We start from the raw sequence: 20,431 nt of genomic DNA, 5'->3' as shown, positions 1-20,431 counted from the left end.
GGGGTGTTAATATAGGGGATGTTATTATAGGGGGGTGTTAATATAAGGGGGTGTTAATATAGGGGATGTTAATATAGGGGGTGTTAATATAGGGGGTGTTAATATAGGAGGTGTTAATATAGGGGGTGTTAATATAGGGGGTGTTAATATAGGGGATGTTAATATAGGGGGTGTTAATATAGGGGGTGTTAATATAGGGGATGTTAATATAAGGGATGTTAATATAGGGGATGTTAATATAGGGGATGTTAATATAGGGGGTGTTAATATAAGGGATGTTAATTTAGGATGTTAATATAAGGGGATGTTAATATAGGGGATGTTAAGTTAGGGGATGTTAATATAGGGGGTGTTAATATAGGGGATGTTAATTTAGGGGGTGTTAATATAGGGGGTGTTAATATAGGGGATGTTAATATAGGGGATGGTAATATAGGGGATGTTAATATAGGGGATGTTAATATAGGGGATGTTAATATAGGGGATGTTAATATAAGGGATGTTAATATAGGGGATGTTAATTTAGGGGATGTTAATATAGGGGGTGTTAATATAGTGGATGTTAATATAGGGGGATATTAATATAGGATGTTAATATAGGATGTTAATATAAGGGATGTTAATATAGGGAGGTGTTAATATAGGGGATGTTAATATAGGGGATGTTAATATAGGGGATGTTAATATAGGGAGGTGTTAATATAGGGGATGTTAATATAGGGGATGTTAATATAGGGGGTGTTAATATAGGGGGTGTTAATATAGGGGATGTTAATATAGGGGATGTTAATATAGTGGATGTTAATATATGGAGGTGTTAATATAGGGAGGTGTTAAAATAGGGGGGTGTTAATATAGGGGATGTTAATATAGGGGGTGTTAATATAGGGAGGTGTTAATATAAGGGGATGTTAATATAGGGGGTGTTAATATAGGGGGGAGTTAATATAGGGGATGTTAATATGGGGGGTGTTAATATAGGGGGTGTTAATATAGGGAGGTGTTAATATAAGGGGATGTTAATATAGGGGGTGTTAATATAGGGGATGTTAATATAGGGAGGTGTTAATATAGGGATGTGTTAATATAGGGGGTGTTAATATAGGGGGGTGTTAATATAGGGGGGTGTTAATATAGGGGATGTTAATATAGGGGGGTGTTAATATAAAGGGGTGTTAATATAAGGGGGTGTTAATATAGGGGGGTGTTAATATAAGGGGGTGTTAATATGGGGGGTGTGAATATAGGGGATGTTAATATAGGGGGTGTTAATATAGGGAGGTGTTAATATTAGGGGATGTTAATATAGGGGGTGTTAATATAGGGAGGTGTTAGTATAGGGGGGTGTTAATATAGGGGGGTGTTAATATAGGGGGGTGTTAATATAGGGGATGTTAATATAGGGGGGTGTTAATATAGGGGGTGTTAATATAGGGGATGTTAATATAGGGAGGTGTTAATATAGGGAGGTGTTAATATAGGGGATGTTAATATAGGGGATGTTAATATAGGGGGGTGTTAATATAAGGGGGTGTTAATATAAGGGGGTGTTAATATAGGGGATGTTAATATAGGGGGTGTTAATATAGGGAGGTGTTAATATAGGGGGTGTTAATATAGGGGGTGTTAATATAGGGGGTGTTAATATAGGGGGTGTTAATATAGGGGGGGTGTTAATATAGGGAGATGTTAATATAGGGGATGTTAATATAGAGGGTGTTAATATAGGGGATGTTAATTTAGGATGTTAATATAGGGGGTGTTAATATAGGGGGGTGTTAATATAGGTGATGTTAATTTAGGGGATGTTAATATAGGGGGTGTTAATATAGGGGATGTTAATATAGGGGATGTTAATATAGGGGGATGTTAATATAGGATGTTAATATAGGATGTTAATATAAGGGATGTTAATATAGGGAGGTGTTAATATAGGGGATGTTAATATAGGGGATGCTAATATAAGGGATGTTAATATAGGGAGGTGTTAATATAGGGGATGTTAATATAGGGGATGTTAATATAGGGGGTGTTAATATAGGGGGTGTTAATATAGGGGATGTTAATATAGGGGATGTTAATATAGGGGATGTTAATATAGTGGATGTTAATATAGGGAGGTGTTAAAATAGGGGGGTGTTAATATAGGGGATGTTAATATAGGGGTTGTTAATATAGGGAGTTGTTAATATAAGGGGATGTTAATATATGGGGTGTTAATATAGGGGGGAGTTAATATAGGGGATGTTAATATAGGGGGTGTTAATATAGGGAGGTGTTAATATAAGGGGATGTTAATATAGGGGGTGTTAATATAGGGGATGTTAATATAGGGAGGTGTTAATATAGGGATGTGTTAATATAGGGGGTGTTAATATACGGGGGTGTTAATATAGGGGATGTTAATATAGGGGGGTGTTAATATAAGGGGGTGTTAATATAAGGGGGTGTTAATATAGGGGGGTGTTAATATAAGGGGGTGTTAATATGGGGGGTGTTAATATAGGGGATGTTAATATAGGGGGTGTTAATATAGGGAGGTGTTAATATTAGGGGATGTTAATATAGGGGGTGTTAATATAGGGGGGTGTTAATATAGAGAGGTGTTAGTATAGGGGGGTGTTAATATAGGGGGGTGTTAATATAGGGGATGTTAATATAGGGGGGTGTTAATATAGGGGGTTTTAATATAGGGGATGTTAATATAGGGAGGTGTTAATATAGGGGATGTTAATATAGGGGATGTTAATATAGGGGGGTGTTAATATAAGGGGGTGTTAATATAAGGGGGTGTTAATATAGGGGATGTTAATATAGGGGGTGTTAATATAGGGAGGTGTTAATATAGGGGGTGTTAATATAGGGGGTGTTAATATAGGGGGGTGTTAATATAGGGGATATTAATATAGGGGGGGGTGTTAATATAGGGAGGTGTTAATATAGGGGATGTTAATATAGGGGGTGTTAATATAGGGGATGTTAATTTAGGATGTTAATATAGGGGGTGTTAATATAGGGGGTGTTAATATAAGGGGGTGTTAATATAGGGGGGTGTTAATATAGGGGGGTGTTAATATAGGGGATGTTAATATAGGGGGGTGTTAATATAAGGGGGTGTTAATATAAGGGGGTGTTAATATTGTTGGGGTGTTAATATAAGGGGGTGTTAATATAGGGGGGTGTTAATATAGGGGGGTGTTAATATAGGGGATGTTAATATAGGATGTTAATATAGGGAGGTGTTAATATAGGGGCTGTTAATATAGGGGGTGTTAAAATAGGGGTTTTTAATATAGGGGGTGTTAATATAGGGGATGTTAATATAGGGAGGTGTTAATATAAGGGGGTGTTAATATATGATAATATAGGGAAGTGGTAATATAGGATGTTAATATTGGGGGGTGTTAATATCAGGGGATGGTAATATAGGGTGTTAATATAGGGGGATGTTAATATAGGGGGTGTTAATCTAGGGGATGTTAATATAGGCAGGTGTTAATATAAGGGGGTGTTAATATATGATAATATAGGGAAGTGGTAATATAGGATGTTAATATTGAGGGGTGTTAATATAGGGAGGTGTTAATATAGGGGATGTTAATATAGGGGGGTGTTAATATAGGGGTGTTAATATAGGGGGGTGTTAATATAGGGGGGTGTTAATATAGGGGACGTTAATATAGGGGGTGTTAATATAGGGGATGTTAATATAGGGAGGTGTTAATATAAGGGGGTGTTAATATATGATAATATAGGGAAGTGGTAATATAGGATGTTAATATTGGGGGGTGTTAATATCAGGGGATGGTAATATAGGGTGTTAATATAGGGGGATGTTAATATAGGGGATGTTAATATAGGATGTTAATATAGGTTGTTAATATAGGATGTTAATATAGGATGTTAATATAGGTTGTTAATATAGGATGTTAATATAAGGGATGTTAATATAGGGGGTGTTAATATAGGGGGTGTTAATATAGGTTGTTAATATAGGATGTTAATATAAGGGATGTTAATATAGGTTGTTAATATAGGATGTTAATATAGGGGGTGTTAATATAGGGGGTGTTAATATAGGTGATGTTAATATAGGTTGTTAATATAGGATGTTAATATAAGAGATGTTAATATAGGGGGTGTTAATATAGGGGGTGTTAATATAGGTGATGTTAATATAGGGGATGTTAATATAGTGGGGTGGTAATATAGGATGTTAATATAGGGAGATGTTAATATAGGGGGATGTTAATATAGGGGGTGTTAATATAGGGGGATGTTAATATAAGATGTTAATATAGGATGTTAATATACGGGATGTTAATATAAGGGGTGTTAATATAGGTGGGTGTTAATATAGGGGGTGTTAATATGGGATGTTAATATGGGATGTTAATATAGGATGTTAATATAGGATGTTAATATAGGATGTTAATATAGGGGGTGTTAATATAGGGGGTGTTAATATAGGGGGTGTTAATATAGGGGGTGTTAATATGGGATGTTAATATGGGATGTTAATATAGGATGTTAATATAGGGGATGTTAATATAGGGGGTGTTAATATAGGGTGTTAATATATGGGGATGTTAATATAGGATGTTAATATATGGGATGTTAATATAGGGTGTTAATATATGGGGATGTTAATATAGGATGTTAATATATGGGGATGTTAATATAGGGGGTGTTAATATAGGATGTTAATATAGGGGGATGTTAATATAGGATGATAATATAGGGGGATGTTAATATAGGATGATAATATAGGGGGATGTTAATATAGGATGTTAATATAGGATGTTAATATAGGGAGATGTTAATATAAGGGGGTGTTAATATAGCATGATAATATAGGTGGATGTTAATATAGGGGGTGTTAATATAGGGGGTGTTAATATAGGATGTTAATATAGGGGGTGTTAATATAGGGGGTGTTAATATAGGTGGTGTTAATATAGGATGTTAATATAGGGGATGTTAATATAGGATGTTAATATAGGGGGTGTTAATATAGGATGTTAATATATGGGGTGTTAATATAGGGGGATGTTAATATAGGATGATAAACTGTCTGGGAGGTATAAGTATTTGTAGATAAAAGTGCATAATTGGCGTACATTAATGTCATAAATATAGAAGATATTGAGTTTCTTAATGTAGCCAGGTAATTAGAGGAGGTGGCTAGTGTTGCGTATTTATGATGTATAATTTGTGTAGGTAGAAGACATATGTTCTGGCATGACAATATTACAGTAAATTAGATATTTGTAAATTAAGTTATGGTATTGAGTTAGGAAGCAAGCCTGATCAACCAAACCACCCCATCTTTCTGATGATACCAACAGATTCCATAATTTTGCTACAGACAAATTGAATATGATCCTTTTCAGAGGAATCTAGTGACATAAAAAAATCATGTTTAAAAACTATTATTGCGCACAGAGTGAGTCCATGTAACTTATTATGTGAATTACTAAGCACATATTTAGTCGTTCTATAACTTATTTAGTCTTGCTATAACAAAGGGGTTGAATACTTATTGACTCAAGACATTTCAGATTTCCATATTTAATGTTTTTTTATATTTTTTAAAATAAAAAACATAATTCCGCTTTGAAATTATCGGCGATTGTGTGTAGGCCAGTGACCCCAGAAAAATCTACATTTTATCCATTTTAAATTATTTCTATAACAACAAAATGTGTAAAAAGTCAAAGGGTGTGAATACTTTCTGAAGGCTCTGTATGTGTGTGTTTGTGTGTGTGAGAGAGAGAGAGACAGAGCGATAGAGACAGAGAGTGTGTGTTACTTTGCCATTCACTCCCTGTCTTCCTCTCTCCCTCCTCAGTGGTTCTATGGTTTCTACCTGACCCATCAGCAAGGGCAGAGCGGCTTTGAGTTCTTCTTCAAGACCAAGGAGCTGAAGAAGAAGTGGCTGGACCAGTTTGACATGGCAATGTGAGCTGGGCTACGTCTGTACTCTGTTGTCTGTGAAGTGTCATGGTGGTCCTGTGTCTCTCAGTTCGTTCAGCTCCATTGAATGTTTGCTACATTGCAGAACGGTTTGCACTGAACGACACGTTTCCCCCAAAATTGTTCTTGTACATTCCTGAACAGACTTTGAGGTACATTTACGCTGTTTGGTAGGTGTGGCAGGGTGTGGCTTGAAGCAACAAGTGATGTATTTAAAGGGCAACGGTGCATTTTGAGCCCACAACCAAACCCCTCCCTGTCTTTCAACTGGTCGTTCTGTGCAGCACCTTTTCCATTTAATTGAACGTTCAACTACGTTTAAAAAAAATACTGAATGTGGCTTGGTATTGTGGGTTTGATTCCTGCTGTGGCCACCCATATGAAAAATGTACACTCGCATGATTGTAGTGAATAAAATGATTTGTTAACTCAGCCAGGTCGCTCAAGATCCACTGCGAAATAAGACGTCCGACTAGGTAAACAGGACGTCAGGAGATTACTTAAAACCCGGGCCACTAGGGGCAATGGTGAGCACTATTACCATCACATAGACTTGGGTTTTACTAGGGCGTTGTGGAAGGTGGATGGGCGTAAACCGTGAGCTCTGGCTCCGAGGCTATGGCATTCAATCTCAGTGCAGGGCAATTATGTTTTGTTGTTTTTGTTTGAACCCTGTCCTAAATCTTAACCGTTAACTTTACCATTTGGAATTAATACCTTGACTTAACCTTTGAAATTTGACCTTTTTATGGACAAATGTCTGATTCTGCACTGTGAGAGCTTGTTGGCTAAATGGCATATACAGTTAATTCAGAAAGGTTTCATACCCCTTGACTTATTCCACATTTATTTGTGTTACAGCCTCAATTCAAAATTGATTACATTATTTTTTCTCTCTCACCCATGTACACACAATACCCCATAATGACAAAGGGAAAACATGTTTTTTTGAAATGTTGGCAAATTTATTGAAATTGAAATAGTATTCAAACCCCTGACTCAGTACTTTGTAGACGCACCTTTGACAGCGATTACAGCATTGAGTCTTTCTGGGTAAGTCTTTCCACACCTGGATTGTACAACATTTTGCCCATTATTCTTTTCTAAATTCTTCAAGCTCTGTCAAATTGGTTGTTGATCATTGCTAGACAACCATTTTCAGGTCTTGTCATAGATAAAATCTATGTCTTGTCATAGATTTTCAAGTAGATTAAAGTCAAAACTGTAACTAGGCCACTCAGGAACATTCACTGTCTTTTTGGGCTCCCGAGTGGCGCAGTGGTCTAAGGCACTGCATCTCAGTGCTAGAGGCGTCACTACAGACCCTGGTTCGTTTCTAGGCTGTATCACAACCGGCGATGATTGGGAGTCCTATAGGGCGGTGCACAATTGGCCCAGCGTTTTCCGGGTTAGGGTTTGACTGACTTGCCTAGTTAAATAAAGGTCAAATAAACTTGGTAAACAATGTGTAGATTTGGCCTTGTATTTTAGGTTATTGTCTTGCTGAAAGGTGAATTAATCTCCCAGTGTCTGGTGGAAAGCAGACTGAAACAGGTTTTCCTCTAGGCTTTTTCCTGTGCTTAGCTCCATTCAGTACATTTTTTATCCTGAAAAACTCCAGTGTCCTTAACGATTACAAGCATACCCCTAACATGATGCAGCTACCACTATGCTTGAAAATATGGAAAGTGGCCTCCTGGGTGGCGCAGTGGTCTAGGGCACTGCATCGCAGTGCTAACTGCGCCACCAGAGTCTCTGGGTTCGCGCCCAGGCTCTGTCGCAGCCGGCCGCAACCGGGAGGTCCGTGGGGCGACGCACAATTGGCATAGCGTCGTCCGGGTTAGGGAGGGTTTGGCCGGTAGGGATATCCTTGCCTCATCGCGCTCCAGCGACTCCTGTGGCGGGCCGGGCGCAGTGCGCGCTAACCAAGGGGGCCAGGTACACGGTGTTTCCTCCGACACATTGGTGCGGCTGGCTTCCGGGTTGGAGGCGCGCTGTGTTAAGAAGCAGTGCGGCTTGGTTGGGTTGTGCTTCGGAGGACGCATGGCTTTCAACCTTCGTCTCTCCCGAGCCCGTACGGGAGTTGTAGCGATGAGACAAGATAGTAATTACTAGCGATTGGATACCACGAAAATTGGGGAGAAAATGGGATAAAATTTAATAAAAAATGTTGTATTTGCCCCAAACATAGCACTTTGTATTCAGGACAAAAAGATAATTGCTTTGCCACTTTTCTTTCAGTATTACTTTAGTGCCTTGTTGCAAAAGGTGCATGTTTTGCAATATTTTTTTCTGTACAGGCTTTCTTTTTTTCTCTCTGTCAATTAAGCTAGTATTGAGGAGTAATTAACATGTTGTTTATCCATCCTCAGTTTTATTCTATCGCAGCCATAACATTTTGTTAAACTGTTTTAATTGGCATCATGGTGAAATCCCTGAGTGCTTTTCATCCTCTCTGGCATCTGAGTTAGGAAGGACGTCTGTATCTTTGGGTGCATTGATACGAGCCAAAGTGTAATTAATAACTTCACAATGCTCAAAGGGATATTCAATGTCTGCTTAAAAAAATTATAATGTTTCTACCAATAGGTGCCGTTCTTTGAGAGGCATTGGAAAACCTCCCTGGTCTTTGTGGTTGAATCTGTGTTTGAAATTCATTGCTTTGAGGGACCTTAATTAATTGTATCTACAGAGATGAAGTAGTCATTCACAAATCATGTTAAACACTATTATTGCACTCAGAGTGAGTCCATGAAACGTATTATGTGACTCGTTAAGCACATGTTTACTCCTGAACTTACTGTATTTAGGCTAGACATAACAAAAGGGTTGAATACTTATTGACTCAAGACATTTCAGCTTTAGATTTTTTTAAATAATTTGATAAAATGTCCAAAAAAACATAATTCCACTTTGACGTTATCGGGTATTGTGTATTAGTCCAGTGACAAAAAATCTCAACAACTAAATATGGAAAGAGTGTACTTTCTGAAGGACCTGTACAGTGTGTTTCCAAGACAACGAGACAACGAGACGTGGGGACTCTGTTTGCTCAAATTTCAACTCCAATTAAAGACACACACACACACACACACACACACACACACACACACACACACACACACACACACACACACACACACACACACACACACACACACACACACACAAACATACCTCTGACAACAGTCATACTTTTGATAACCTGCTGGAAGTCTTGAGTACAATTCTGCTTGAAAGTGTCTCTTTCAAATTGTGAGTTTGAAGTTCTCTGTCACTAGTAAGGCTTTAGTCCTTGTAGGTCACTACTTGTAGGTCACTACTTGTAGGTCACTACTTGTAGGTCACTACTTGTAGGTTACTACTTGTAGGTCACTACTTGTAGGTCACTACTTGTAGGTTACTACTTGTAGGTCACTACTTGTAGGTCACTACTTGTAGGTCACTACTTGTAGGTCACTACAAGGACTAAAGTGAGTCCAAGAGTTGTTTTAACCTTTGCTTAAGTTTGAAGTCTCACTCATATTGTGAAGAAAATGTACAGTGCCAGTCAAGTTTGGACACACCTACTCAATCCAGGGTTTTTCTTTATTTTTTACTATTTTCTACATTTTAGAATAATGGTGAAGACATCAAAACTATGAAATAACACACATGGAATCATGTAACCAAAAAAGTGTTAAACAATTCAAAATATATTTTATATTGTAGAATCTTCAAAGTAGCCACCCTTTGCCTTGATGACAGCTTTGCACAGTCTTGGCATTCTCTCAACCAGCTTCACCTGGAATGCTTTTCCAACAGTCTTGAAGGAGTTCCCACATATGCTGAGCACTTGTTGGCTGCATTTCCTGCACTCTGCTGTCCAATTCATCCCAAACCATCTCCATTTGGGTTGAGGTCGGGTGATTGTGGAGACCAGGTCATCTGATGCAGCACTCCATCACTCTCCTTGGTCAAATAGCCCTTACACAGTCTGGAGATGTGTTGGGTCATTGTCCTATTGCGCAAACCAGATGGGAAATGTATCGCTGCAGAATGCTGTGGTAGCCATGCTGGTTAAGTGTGCCTTGAGTTCTAAATATATCACTGACAGTGTCACCAGCAAAGCACCCCCACACCATCACACTTTCTCCTCCATGCTTGACGGTCGGACAACACATGCAGAGATCATCCGTTCAACTACTCTGCGTTTTACAAAGACGCGGTGGTTGGAACCAAAAATCTGAAATTTGGACTCATCAGACCAAAGGACAGACTTCCACCGGTCTAATGTCCATTGCTCATGTTTCTTGGCCCAAGCAAGTCTCTTCTTATAATTGGTGTCCTTTAGTAGTGGTTTCTTTGAAACAATTCAAACATGAAGGCCTGATTCACACAGTCTCCTCTGAACAGTTAATGTTGAGATGTGTCTGTTACTTGAACTCTGTGAAGCGTTTATTTGGGCAGCAAATGAACTTATCCTCTGCAGCAGAGTTAACTCACGGTCTTCCTTTCCTGTGGCGGTCCTCATGAGAGGCAGTTTCATCATAGCGCTTGATGGTTTTTGCGACTGCACTTGAAGAAACTTTCAAAGTTCTTGAAATTTTTTGTATTGACTGACCTTCATCTCTTAAAGTAATTTTTGCTTATTTGAGTTGTTCTTGCCATAATATGGACTTGGTCTTTTACCGAAAAGGGCGATCTTCTGTATTCCACCCTACAAACAAGGGAACAAGGCGAGGCCCAGATGCAGACACGGGAGGCAGATGGTTTGAGTCTTTGATATTTATTAATCAATCCAAAAGGGTAAGGCAAGAGTGGTCGTGGACACGCAAAAGGTCAAAACCAGTTCAGTCCAGGCTCGAGGTCAGGGCAGGCAGAATGGTCAGGCAGGTGGGTATGGAGTCCAGAAAACAGGCAAGAGTCAAAACCGGGAAGACTAGTAAAAAGAGAATAGATGCAGTAGTACTGGAAAACATGCTGGTTGACTTGAAAGACATACAAGACGAACTGGCACAGATAGACAGGAAACACAGGGATATATACACTGGGGAAAATAAGCAACACCTGGAGGGGGTGGAGACAATCACAGGGACAGGTGAAACAGATCAGGGTGTGACACTACCTTTTCACAACAACACTGATTGGCTAAAATGCATTAAGCAGGAAAGAAATTCCACAAATTAACTTTTAACAAGGCACACCTGTTAATTGAAGTGCATTCCAGGTGACGACCTCATGAAACTGGTTGAGAGAATGCCAAGGGTGTTTAAATCTGTCATCAAGGCAAAGGGTGGCTACTTTGAAGAATCTCAAATATATTTTGATTTGTTTAACACTTTTTTTGGTTACAACATGATTCCATATGTGTTATTCCATAGTTTTAATGTCGTCACTGTTATTCAAAATGTAGAAAATAGTAAAAAATAAAGAAAAACCCTGGAATAAGTAGGTGTCCAAACTTTTGACTGGTGCTGTGTGCATTTTGTCACTACGACAACATTACGACAGCACTTTGGGGCGACAGTTATGGATGTCCATTCTAATCGTACAATTTGACCCGTCTTTATAAATGGTTGTCTTGGTGAAATCGATTGAGGAAATGTTGTTTCAATCCAGGGCCCTGCAGTTTATTTATGGCAGAATTGAAGAGATGGAGAGGAGAAATTATTTTGATTTGGAGAGAGGGAAGTGAAACTCACTTACTGCTGAGTACCCATAATGCTTTTCCACTTAGACATCTACCTCTGCAGAGTGTGAGTGTGAGTGTGAGTGTGTGTGTGTGTGTGTGTGTGTGTGTGTGTGTGTGTGTGTGTGTGTGTGTGTGCAGCTGTGTAAATGTGGCACTCCAAGGGGGATATTTAGGCAACAAACTGTCCCATCACAGCAGACACGAGCACCAGAATCAGGAGTCAATCACAGAGCAGAGAGCACCCTTCAGATGAAGTGCACCCTGGCTTAGTGAGTTACTAAGCAACAGTTTGGTTACTGCTCCTTTCACTCCAACTTCAAAGCGATTTCAAGGATCCAGCTGGTTTCAACATATTAGTCTCTCATGACCATGTAGGAGACTATCCCTCTGTAAGATACCTGCTGTAGTCCTATAGCTCTATTGTACACACTCAGTACACACACACACCATCTGTTCTCTCTCCTCCATCTCTCCTCTCTCTCTCTCTCCTCTCCTCCCCTCTCTCTCCCTCCTCTCCTCCTCCTCCTCTCTCTCTCCTCACCTCCTCCCCTCTCTCTCTCACTCCTCTCCTCCCCTCTCTCTCACTCCTCTCCTCCTCTCCTCCCCTCTCTCTCCCTCCTCTCTTCCCCCTCCTCCCCTCTCTCTCTCACTCCTCACCTCCCCCTCCTCCCCTCTCTCTCCCTCCTCACCTCCCCCTCCTCCGCTCTCTCTCTCCCTCCTCCTCTCCTCCCCTCTCTCTCCCTCCTCTCTTCCCCCTCCTCCCCTCTCTCTCTCACTCCTCACCTCCCCCTCCTCCCCTCTCTCTCTGAACAGATCTAACATCAGACCAGAGAACTCCAGTAACAACTCCCACCAGTTCAGGATGCATACCTTCATCAGAATCACTACCTGTAGCTCCTGTCACCTGCTCCTCAGGTGTGTGTGTTTCTCTGTTTATTCTTTGTTAATACCTGGTTATCCATACTCTCAGAGTAACATCCCATAATAGTATTTCTCCTGAAGTCTCCTTGGTTAACAGTGTTGATAATAGTGGTGTAGATTGGTACTGTACCTGTAATGTCTCCTGCCTCCTCCAGGGGTATCTTCAACCAGGGCTATCTCTGTCTTAAGTGTGGACTAGGAGCTCATAAAGAGTGTCTGGGTAGAGTGGGCGTCTGTGGAAGAACTGGTAAGAGAGGGAGATGTGCCTCTACAACCATTGACTTTTACTATCATATGCTCCAGTGATGTCTCTTTACAAAATGAGCTTTCTGCTCACTCTGTCCCTTGTCCACCTCCTTTCAGATTGTGCCAAGCTGAGGCCTGAGGTAAGACAGGCTCTACTGCTCTCACTTAGAGAGGGTAACCACGGCAATACATTTACAATAGCCCGAGAAATGTTACGCTCACACGAACACACACACACGGACAGACACACGAACAGACACACGAACAGACACACAGACACACACACACGAACAGACACACAAACAGACACACAGACACACACACGAACACACACACACGAACGGACACACGAACGGACACACGAACGGACACACGAACACACACACACGAACAGACACACGAACAGACACACGAACAGACACACGAACGGACACACGAACGGACACACACACACGAACAGACACACGGACACACACACACGAACAGACACACACGAACAGACACACAAGCAGACACACGAACAGACACACGGACAGACACACGCGAACAGACACACGAACACACACACACACACGAACAGACACACGAACACACACACACGAACAGACACACAAACAGACACACACACAAGCAGACACACAGACACATGATAAATGGATAGATGGATGCATGTGATTTTGGATTACCTAAATACATAGCATTAGCCATTCCATTCCATGAATTGAACGTGTCATTTTGACTGTCTCCTGACCTGCTGTACCTGACTCACGGTGAGACTAGATTGCTCACACTCTTTCTTAACAATCACACAAGTGTAACACAAGGGTAAGATACTGTATGTGTGAAGGAGGGACTGTATAATGAACAGCACACCATCTTCATATGTGTATCTGGTAGGTACTCCGTCTTACTGTTGTAAGAAAAACAGAAAGAAAATTCCCAGTGTTCACAGATGAATGAACGTCTCTGACTCGTACTGAAGTGCAGGTCAAGATGATATCGCACTCTGTGTGTTTCTCTTTGTGTGTGTGTTTGTGTGTTTCTCTTTGTGCATGTGCTTCTCTATGTGTGTGTCTCTCTTTGTGTGTGTGTGTGTGTGTGTGTGTGTGTGTGTGTTTCTGTGTTTTGTTTCTCTGTGTGCATGTGTTTATCTATGTGTGTGTTTCTCTGAGTGTCTGTTTCTCTCGGTGAGTGTGTGTGTGTGTTTCTGTGTTTTGTTTCTCTGTGTGCATGTGTTTATCTATGAGTGTCTGTTTCTCTCGGTGAGTGTGTGTGTGTGTTTCTCCATGTGCATTCATGCGTGTGTGCATGTTCGTGCGTGTGTCTGCATGCGCCTGTGTGTGAATGACATGCCTTCTCTCTCTCCACAGAGGGCTCCGACGGTGCGGAAACAACCAGACCCAGGTCAGTACGGTTCGACCGTGTCACTTCCTACAGTCTTAACAGAGACCTCATGTGAAGACTGGTGCTGTGAAAGTGGCCTATATAACCATCTAACAACTTCAAGTTAAAAGTCTAAAAGCTGAAAACTTCAAAGTTAATTCAGCAAGCAACTCCTCAGGAGGAGGTTTCGCCAAGTAGCTCTTTAGGTGAAGGGTTCGCCAAGTAGCTCTTCAGGAGAAGGGTTCCCCAGGTAGATCTTCAGGTGAAGGGTTCGCCAAGTAGCTCTTCAGGTGAAGGTGAAGTTGCTCTACCCCCACCTCTAGTCTACGGTGGGAGCCAGGGAGGAAGGCCTTTACCCCCACCTCTAGTCTATGGTGGGAGCCAGGGAGGAAGACCTTTACCCCCACCTCTAGTCTATGGTGGGAGCCAGGGAGGAAGGCCTTTACCCCCACCTCTAGTCTACGGTGGGAGCCAGGGAGGAAGGCCTTTACCCCCACCTCTAGTCTATGGTGGGAGCCAGGGAGGAAGGCCTTTACCCCCACCTCTAGTCTACGGTGGGAGTCAGGGAGGAAGGCCTTTACCCCCACCTCTAGTCTACGGTGGGAGCCAGGGAGGAAGGCCTTTACCCCCACCTCTAGTCTACGGTGGGAGCCAGGGAGGAGGTCTTTACCCCCACCTCTAGTCTACAGTGGGGGCCAGGGAGGAAGGCCGTTACCCCCACCTCTAGTCTACGGTGGGAGTCAGGGAGGAAGGCCTTTACCCCCACCTCTAGTCTATGGTGGGAGCCAGGGAGGAAGGCCTTTACCCCCACCTCTAGTCTACGGTGGGAGTCAGGGAGGAAGGCCTTTACCCCCACCTCTAGTCTACGGTGGGAGCCAGGGAGGAAGGCCTTTACCCCCACCTCTAGTCTACGGTGGGAGCCAGGGAGGAGGTCTTTACCCCCACCTCTAGTCTACAGTGGGGGCCAGGGAGGAAGGCCTTTACCCCCACCTCTAGTCTACGGTGGGAGTCAGGGAGGAAGGCCTTTACCTCTAGTCTACGGTGGGAGTCAGGGAGAAAGGCCTTTACCCCCACCTCTAGTCTACGGTGGGAGCCAGGGAGGAAGGTCTTTACCTCTAGTCTACGGTGGGAGTCAGGGAGGAAGGCCTTTACCCCCACCTCTAGTCTACGGTGGGAGTCAGGGAGAAAGGCCTTTACGCCCACCTCTAGTCTACGGTGGGAGTCAGGGAGGAAGGCCTTTACCCCCACCTCTAGTCTACGGTGGGAGTCAGGGAGAAAGGCCTTTACCCCCACCTCTAGTCTACGGTGGGAGCCAGGGAGGAAGGTCTTTACCTCTAGTCTACGGTGGGAGCCAGGGAGGAAGGTCTTTACCTCTAGTCTACGGTGGGAGTCAGGGAGGAAGGCCTTTACCTCTAGTCTACGGTGGGAGTCAGGGAGGAAGGCCTTTACCCCCACCTCTAGTCTACGGTGGGAGTCAGGGAGGAAGGCCTTTACCTCTAGTCTACGGTGGGAGCCAGGGAGGAGGTCTTTACCCCCACCTCTAGTCTACAGTGGGGGCCAGGGAGGAAGGCCGTTACCCCCACCTCTAGTCTACGGTGGGAGTCAGGGAGGAAGGCCTTTACCCCCACCTCTAGTCTACGGTGGGAGTCAGGGAGGAAGGCCTTTACCTCTAGTCTACGGTGGGAGTCAGGGAGGAAGGCCTTTACCCCCACCTCTAGTCTACGGTGGGAGCCAGGGAGGAAGGTCTTTACCTCTAGTCTACGGTGGGAGTCAGGGAGGAAGGACAGTGTGTAGTGGAGACAAATGGATTGGAGTGGGTGGATTCATTAAGAAAAGCCTGGGCAGGGATAGGAGGACACCCATGGTTAAACTCTCTAGCCTCTCTCTGTGCCCTTGTCTCTCCTCTCTGCTGGTTAAACTCTCCAGCCTCTCTCTGTTCCCTCTCCTCTGTTAAACTCTCCAGCCTCTCTCTGTTCCCTTGCCTCTGTTAAACTCTCCAGCCTCTCTCTGTTCCCTTGCCTCTGCTCCTCTCCTCTGGGCCCAACAATAGAGTTATGCCTGCCTGAGTCGCTTAGAGAGGAAATGAATATCCGTAACTTAATCTCTTCATGAGAAAGACGGGTAGGCAGAAAGGCAGACCGTTATACTTATTGGCTTTTATAGTTTTCTTATTAAACAGCACATGCGTGCCTGTTGCCATGATATTTCAGTCATCTGAGGACAGCAGCACTGGTTCTAATAGGAGTGAAGACTGTTAGCCTGGTCCCAGATCTGTTTATGCCGTTGTCTAGCTCACTCCTATGGTCGTTGTCACACAAATGACCATAAGAGGTGGTTAAGACAGCAGAAACAGATCTGGGACCAGGCTAAAGAGGACTATGGCTGGAAGGTAAATGTGTTTAAGTGTTAGCTTTGGGAGCAGACTGGGGGAGAGTAGGAGGCCTTGTCTGGCTGGCAGGTATCTTTAGTCTAGCTGAGGTGGTTTTGATCATAGCCTGAAAGTAGAGGGGGGCAGTTCCTCTTGCTGCTCCGTAGATAAGAACCAAGGTCTTGTAGCGGATGCGAGCTTCGACTGGACACCAGTAGAGTGTGCTGCGGAGCGGGGTGACATGAGAGAACTTGGGAAGGTTGAACACCAGGCGGGCTTCAGCGTTCTGGATAAGTTGCAGGGGTTTGATGGCAGAAGCAGGGAGCCCAGCCAACAGAGAGTTGCAGTAGTCTAGACGGGAGATGACAAGTGCCCTGGATTAGGACCTGCACCACTTCCTGTTTGAGGAGAGGTTGTAATCTACAGATGTTCTGGAGCATGAACCTGCAGGAGTGAGTCACTGTTTTGATGTTGTTGATGTTTGAGAACGACGAGGTGTTTTCCATGGTCACGGCAAGGTTCTTCGCACCGTGGAGTTGTCGACCGTGATGGAGGGGTCTTTGAGCGGGCAGGCCTTGCATGTGAGGAAGAGCAGCTCCGTCTTTTCGAGGCTGAGGTTGAGGTGGTGTGCCGACATCCAAGCTGAGATACACAGATCCTCTCCACGCCACCTGCCAGGTAGGATGCAATCCAGGAGTGTGCAGAACCTGAGACAGCCAGTCCTGAGAGGGTGGAGAGGAGGATCTGATGCTTCACGGTGTTGAAGGCAGTGTATAGATCAAGGAGGATGAGAACAGAGGAGAGAAAGTCAGCTTTGGCAGTGCAGAGAGCCTCCCTGACACAGAGGAGAGCAGTTTCGTTTGAGTGACCCGTCTTGGAGCCTGACTGGTTAGTGTCCAGAAGATGGTTCTGAGAGCGATAACGAGACAGTTGGTCAGAGATAGCACGCTCAAGTGTTTTGGAAAGTAAAGACATCAGAGGGGTTGAGGAGGGGAGCGACTCTGGCCATCTAGAAGTCATATGTCCTCTCCTCTGTCTGTCCCCAGCTCTATTTATTTTATTTTATTTTTATTTCACCTTTATTTAACCAGGTAGGCTAGTTGAGAGTTCTCATTCTCATCAAGTTCTCATTTACAACTGCGACCTGGCCAAGATAAAGCAAAGCAGTGTGACACAAACAACAACACAGAGTTACACATGGAATAATCAAGCGTACAGTCAATAACACAATAGAAGAAAAGAAAGTCTATATACAGTGTGTGCAAATAGCGTGAGGAGATAAGGCAATAAATAGGCCATAGTAGCGAAGTAATTACAATTTAGCAAATTAACACTGGAGTGATAGATGAGCAGATGATGATGTGCAAGTAGAAATACTGGTGTGCAAAAGAGCAGCAAAGTAAATAAAAACAATATGGGGATGAGGTAGGTAGATTGGATGGGCTATTTACAGATGGGCTATGTACAGCTGCAGCGATTGGTTAGCTGCTCAGATAGCTGGTGCTTAAAGTTAGTGAGGGAGATATGAGTCTCCAGCTTCAGCGATTTTTGCAATTCGTTCCAGTCATTGGCAGCAGAGAAGTGGAAGGAAAGGCGGCCAAAGTAAGTGTTGGCTTTGGGGATGACCAGTGAGATATACCTGCTGGACCGTGCTCCGGGTGGGTGTTGTTATGGTGACCAGTGAGCTGAGATAAGGCGGAGCTTTACCTAGCATAGACTTATAGATGACCTGGAGCCAGTGGGTCTGGCGACGATTATGTAGCGAGGGCCAGCCGACTAGAGCATACAGTTCGCAGTGGTGGCTGGTATATGGGGCTTTGGTGACAAAACGGATGGCACTGTGATAGACTACATCCAGTTTGCTGAGTAGAGTGTTGGAGGCTATTTTGTAAATGACATCGCCGAAGTCGAGGATCGGTATGATAGTCAGTTTTACGAGGGTATGTTTGGCGGCGTGAGTGAAGGAGGCTTTGTTCCGAAATAGGAAGCTGATTCTAGATTTTATTTTGGATTGGAGATGTTTAATGTGAGTCTGGAAGGAGAATTTACAGTCTAACCAGACACCTAGGTATTTGTAGTTGTCCACATATTCTAAGTCAGAACCGTCCAGAGTAGTGATGCTAGTCCGGCGGGAGGTTGCGGGCAGCAAACAGTTGAATAGCATGCATTTAGTTTTACTAGCATTTAAGAGCAGTTGGAGGCCACGGAAGGAGTGTTGTATGGAATTGAAGCTCGTTTGGAGGTTTGGTAACACAGTGTCCAAAGAAGGGCCAGATGTATACAGAATGGTGTCGTCTGCGTAGAGGTGGATCAGAGAATCACCCGCAGCAAGAGCGACATCATTGATATATACAGAGAAAAGAGTCGGCCCGAGAATTGAACCCTGTGGCACCCCCATAGAGACTGCCAGAGGTCCGGACAACAGGCCCTCCGATTTGACACACTGAACTCTGTCTGAGAAGTAGTTGGTGAACCAGGCGAGGCAGTCATTTGAGAAACTAAGGCTGTTGAGTCTACCATATCCCTGTCTCAGCATGCCCTCTCCTCTGTCTGTCCCAAGGTCTACTATAGCCCTGTCTCAGCATGTGTCTTCTCCTCTCCTCTCCTCAGGTCTCCCCAGGATGCTGGTGATCAAAGACTACTGTGGTATCCCCTCTCCCCAGGGTTCCCCCCCGTTGACCATCCATGCTGGGGACATCATCGAGCTCATCTGTGCCGACCTACACAGCTCCTGGTGGCAGGTGGGTGACGACTCAGTCAGACGGAAGGAACGTATGCTTCAATGTGTGTGCACGTCTGTGTGTCTGTGTCTGTGTGTTGTGTGTGTGCGTGCGTGTGTGTGTGTGTGTCTGTGTGTGTGTGTGACCTCACTCCTCATTAACTGCTGTGATTTAACCTACACATTCAGTCGTCATGCTCTTCCAGTTCATTCCAGGTGAATCACCACAGAAGCGTTACATAGAGGTCAGCATTAAGAGGAGATAGTGGGCGGTAGTTGGTAACACGCACACGCACAACTCTGTCAATTGATTTCTTCAGCCAGGAGTGATGAAACTCCTGCTATGCATGAGGAATGTGGTGTGTGTGTGTGTGTGTGTGGTTGTGTGTATGCTATTTGTCGTCTTCCTTGCCTCTTCTGATTAGATCTGTGAGAGCAGAGAAGTTGATCTAGCCAATTAGTGACTTAAATTGATTAATCAAGTGCTACACACACAGACAGGGAGAAACTAAACTGATTCAGACACAAGGACTCTGAAGGAACTAACTGTAACACGTTCTCACACGCAGGCACATTAGTGACCGTCTACTGTGGCTATATTGTAGCCATACTGTCACCATTTGTTAGTTTTATAAAAAATAAATAGTATTTTTGGCGACTTGTATTTTTTAAACCTCCCGCATTGGGCAGGACGTGTCAGTGTGTAATTTATACAGAATTACTTTTTTTTTAACCTAAATTAGCAGCGTAATCACTAGTTTAAAAGCGACTGTTTTCTGCATGCTATGCGGCGCCATTTCCCCCACGTGGGCCACCTCCTCGCAATTCGAGTTTCTGCCAATGACTTTCAGCCCCTCGCCAAATGAGCGACAGCTAGCAAGATGCACACACAGCAGAGCGAGGGAGAGAGATCAAAGGTGACAGTATGGCTATAATAGAGCCACAGTAGACGGTCACTAAAGTGCCTGCGTGTGACAACGTGTTACAGTTAGTTCCTTCAGAGTCCTTGTGTCTGAATCAGTTTAGTTTCTCTCTGTCTGTGTGTGTAGCACTTGATTAATCAATTTAAGTTTATTTCACTTTTTTTTATTATCTACTTCATTTGCTTTGGCAATGTTAACATATGTTTCCCATGCCAATAAAG

General features: G+C 43.4%; 1 protein-coding gene across 1 annotated transcript in view; it reads left to right on the top strand.

Moving 5' to 3' along the window:
* vav3b (vav 3 guanine nucleotide exchange factor b) overlaps positions 1–20,431 on the top strand; it is a 140,628-nt gene that overhangs the window by 67,052 nt on the left and 53,145 nt on the right. Inside the window, exons 15-20 of the mRNA XM_039003302.1 lie at positions 5,852–5,961; positions 12,464–12,565; positions 12,727–12,818; positions 12,935–12,957; positions 14,188–14,221; positions 19,179–19,309. Coding sequence (XP_038859230.1) covers positions 5,852–5,961; positions 12,464–12,565; positions 12,727–12,818; positions 12,935–12,957; positions 14,188–14,221; positions 19,179–19,309 — 492 coding nt within the window. The remainder of the gene's footprint in view (positions 1–5,851; positions 5,962–12,463; positions 12,566–12,726; positions 12,819–12,934; positions 12,958–14,187; positions 14,222–19,178; positions 19,310–20,431) is intronic.

Source organism: Salvelinus namaycush, chromosome 11 (genome assembly GCF_016432855.1).
Source record: "Salvelinus namaycush isolate Seneca chromosome 11, SaNama_1.0, whole genome shotgun sequence".
Lineage (NCBI taxonomy): Eukaryota > Metazoa > Chordata > Actinopteri > Salmoniformes > Salmonidae > Salvelinus > Salvelinus namaycush.
This window is presented reverse-complemented; position numbering and strand designations above follow the sequence as displayed.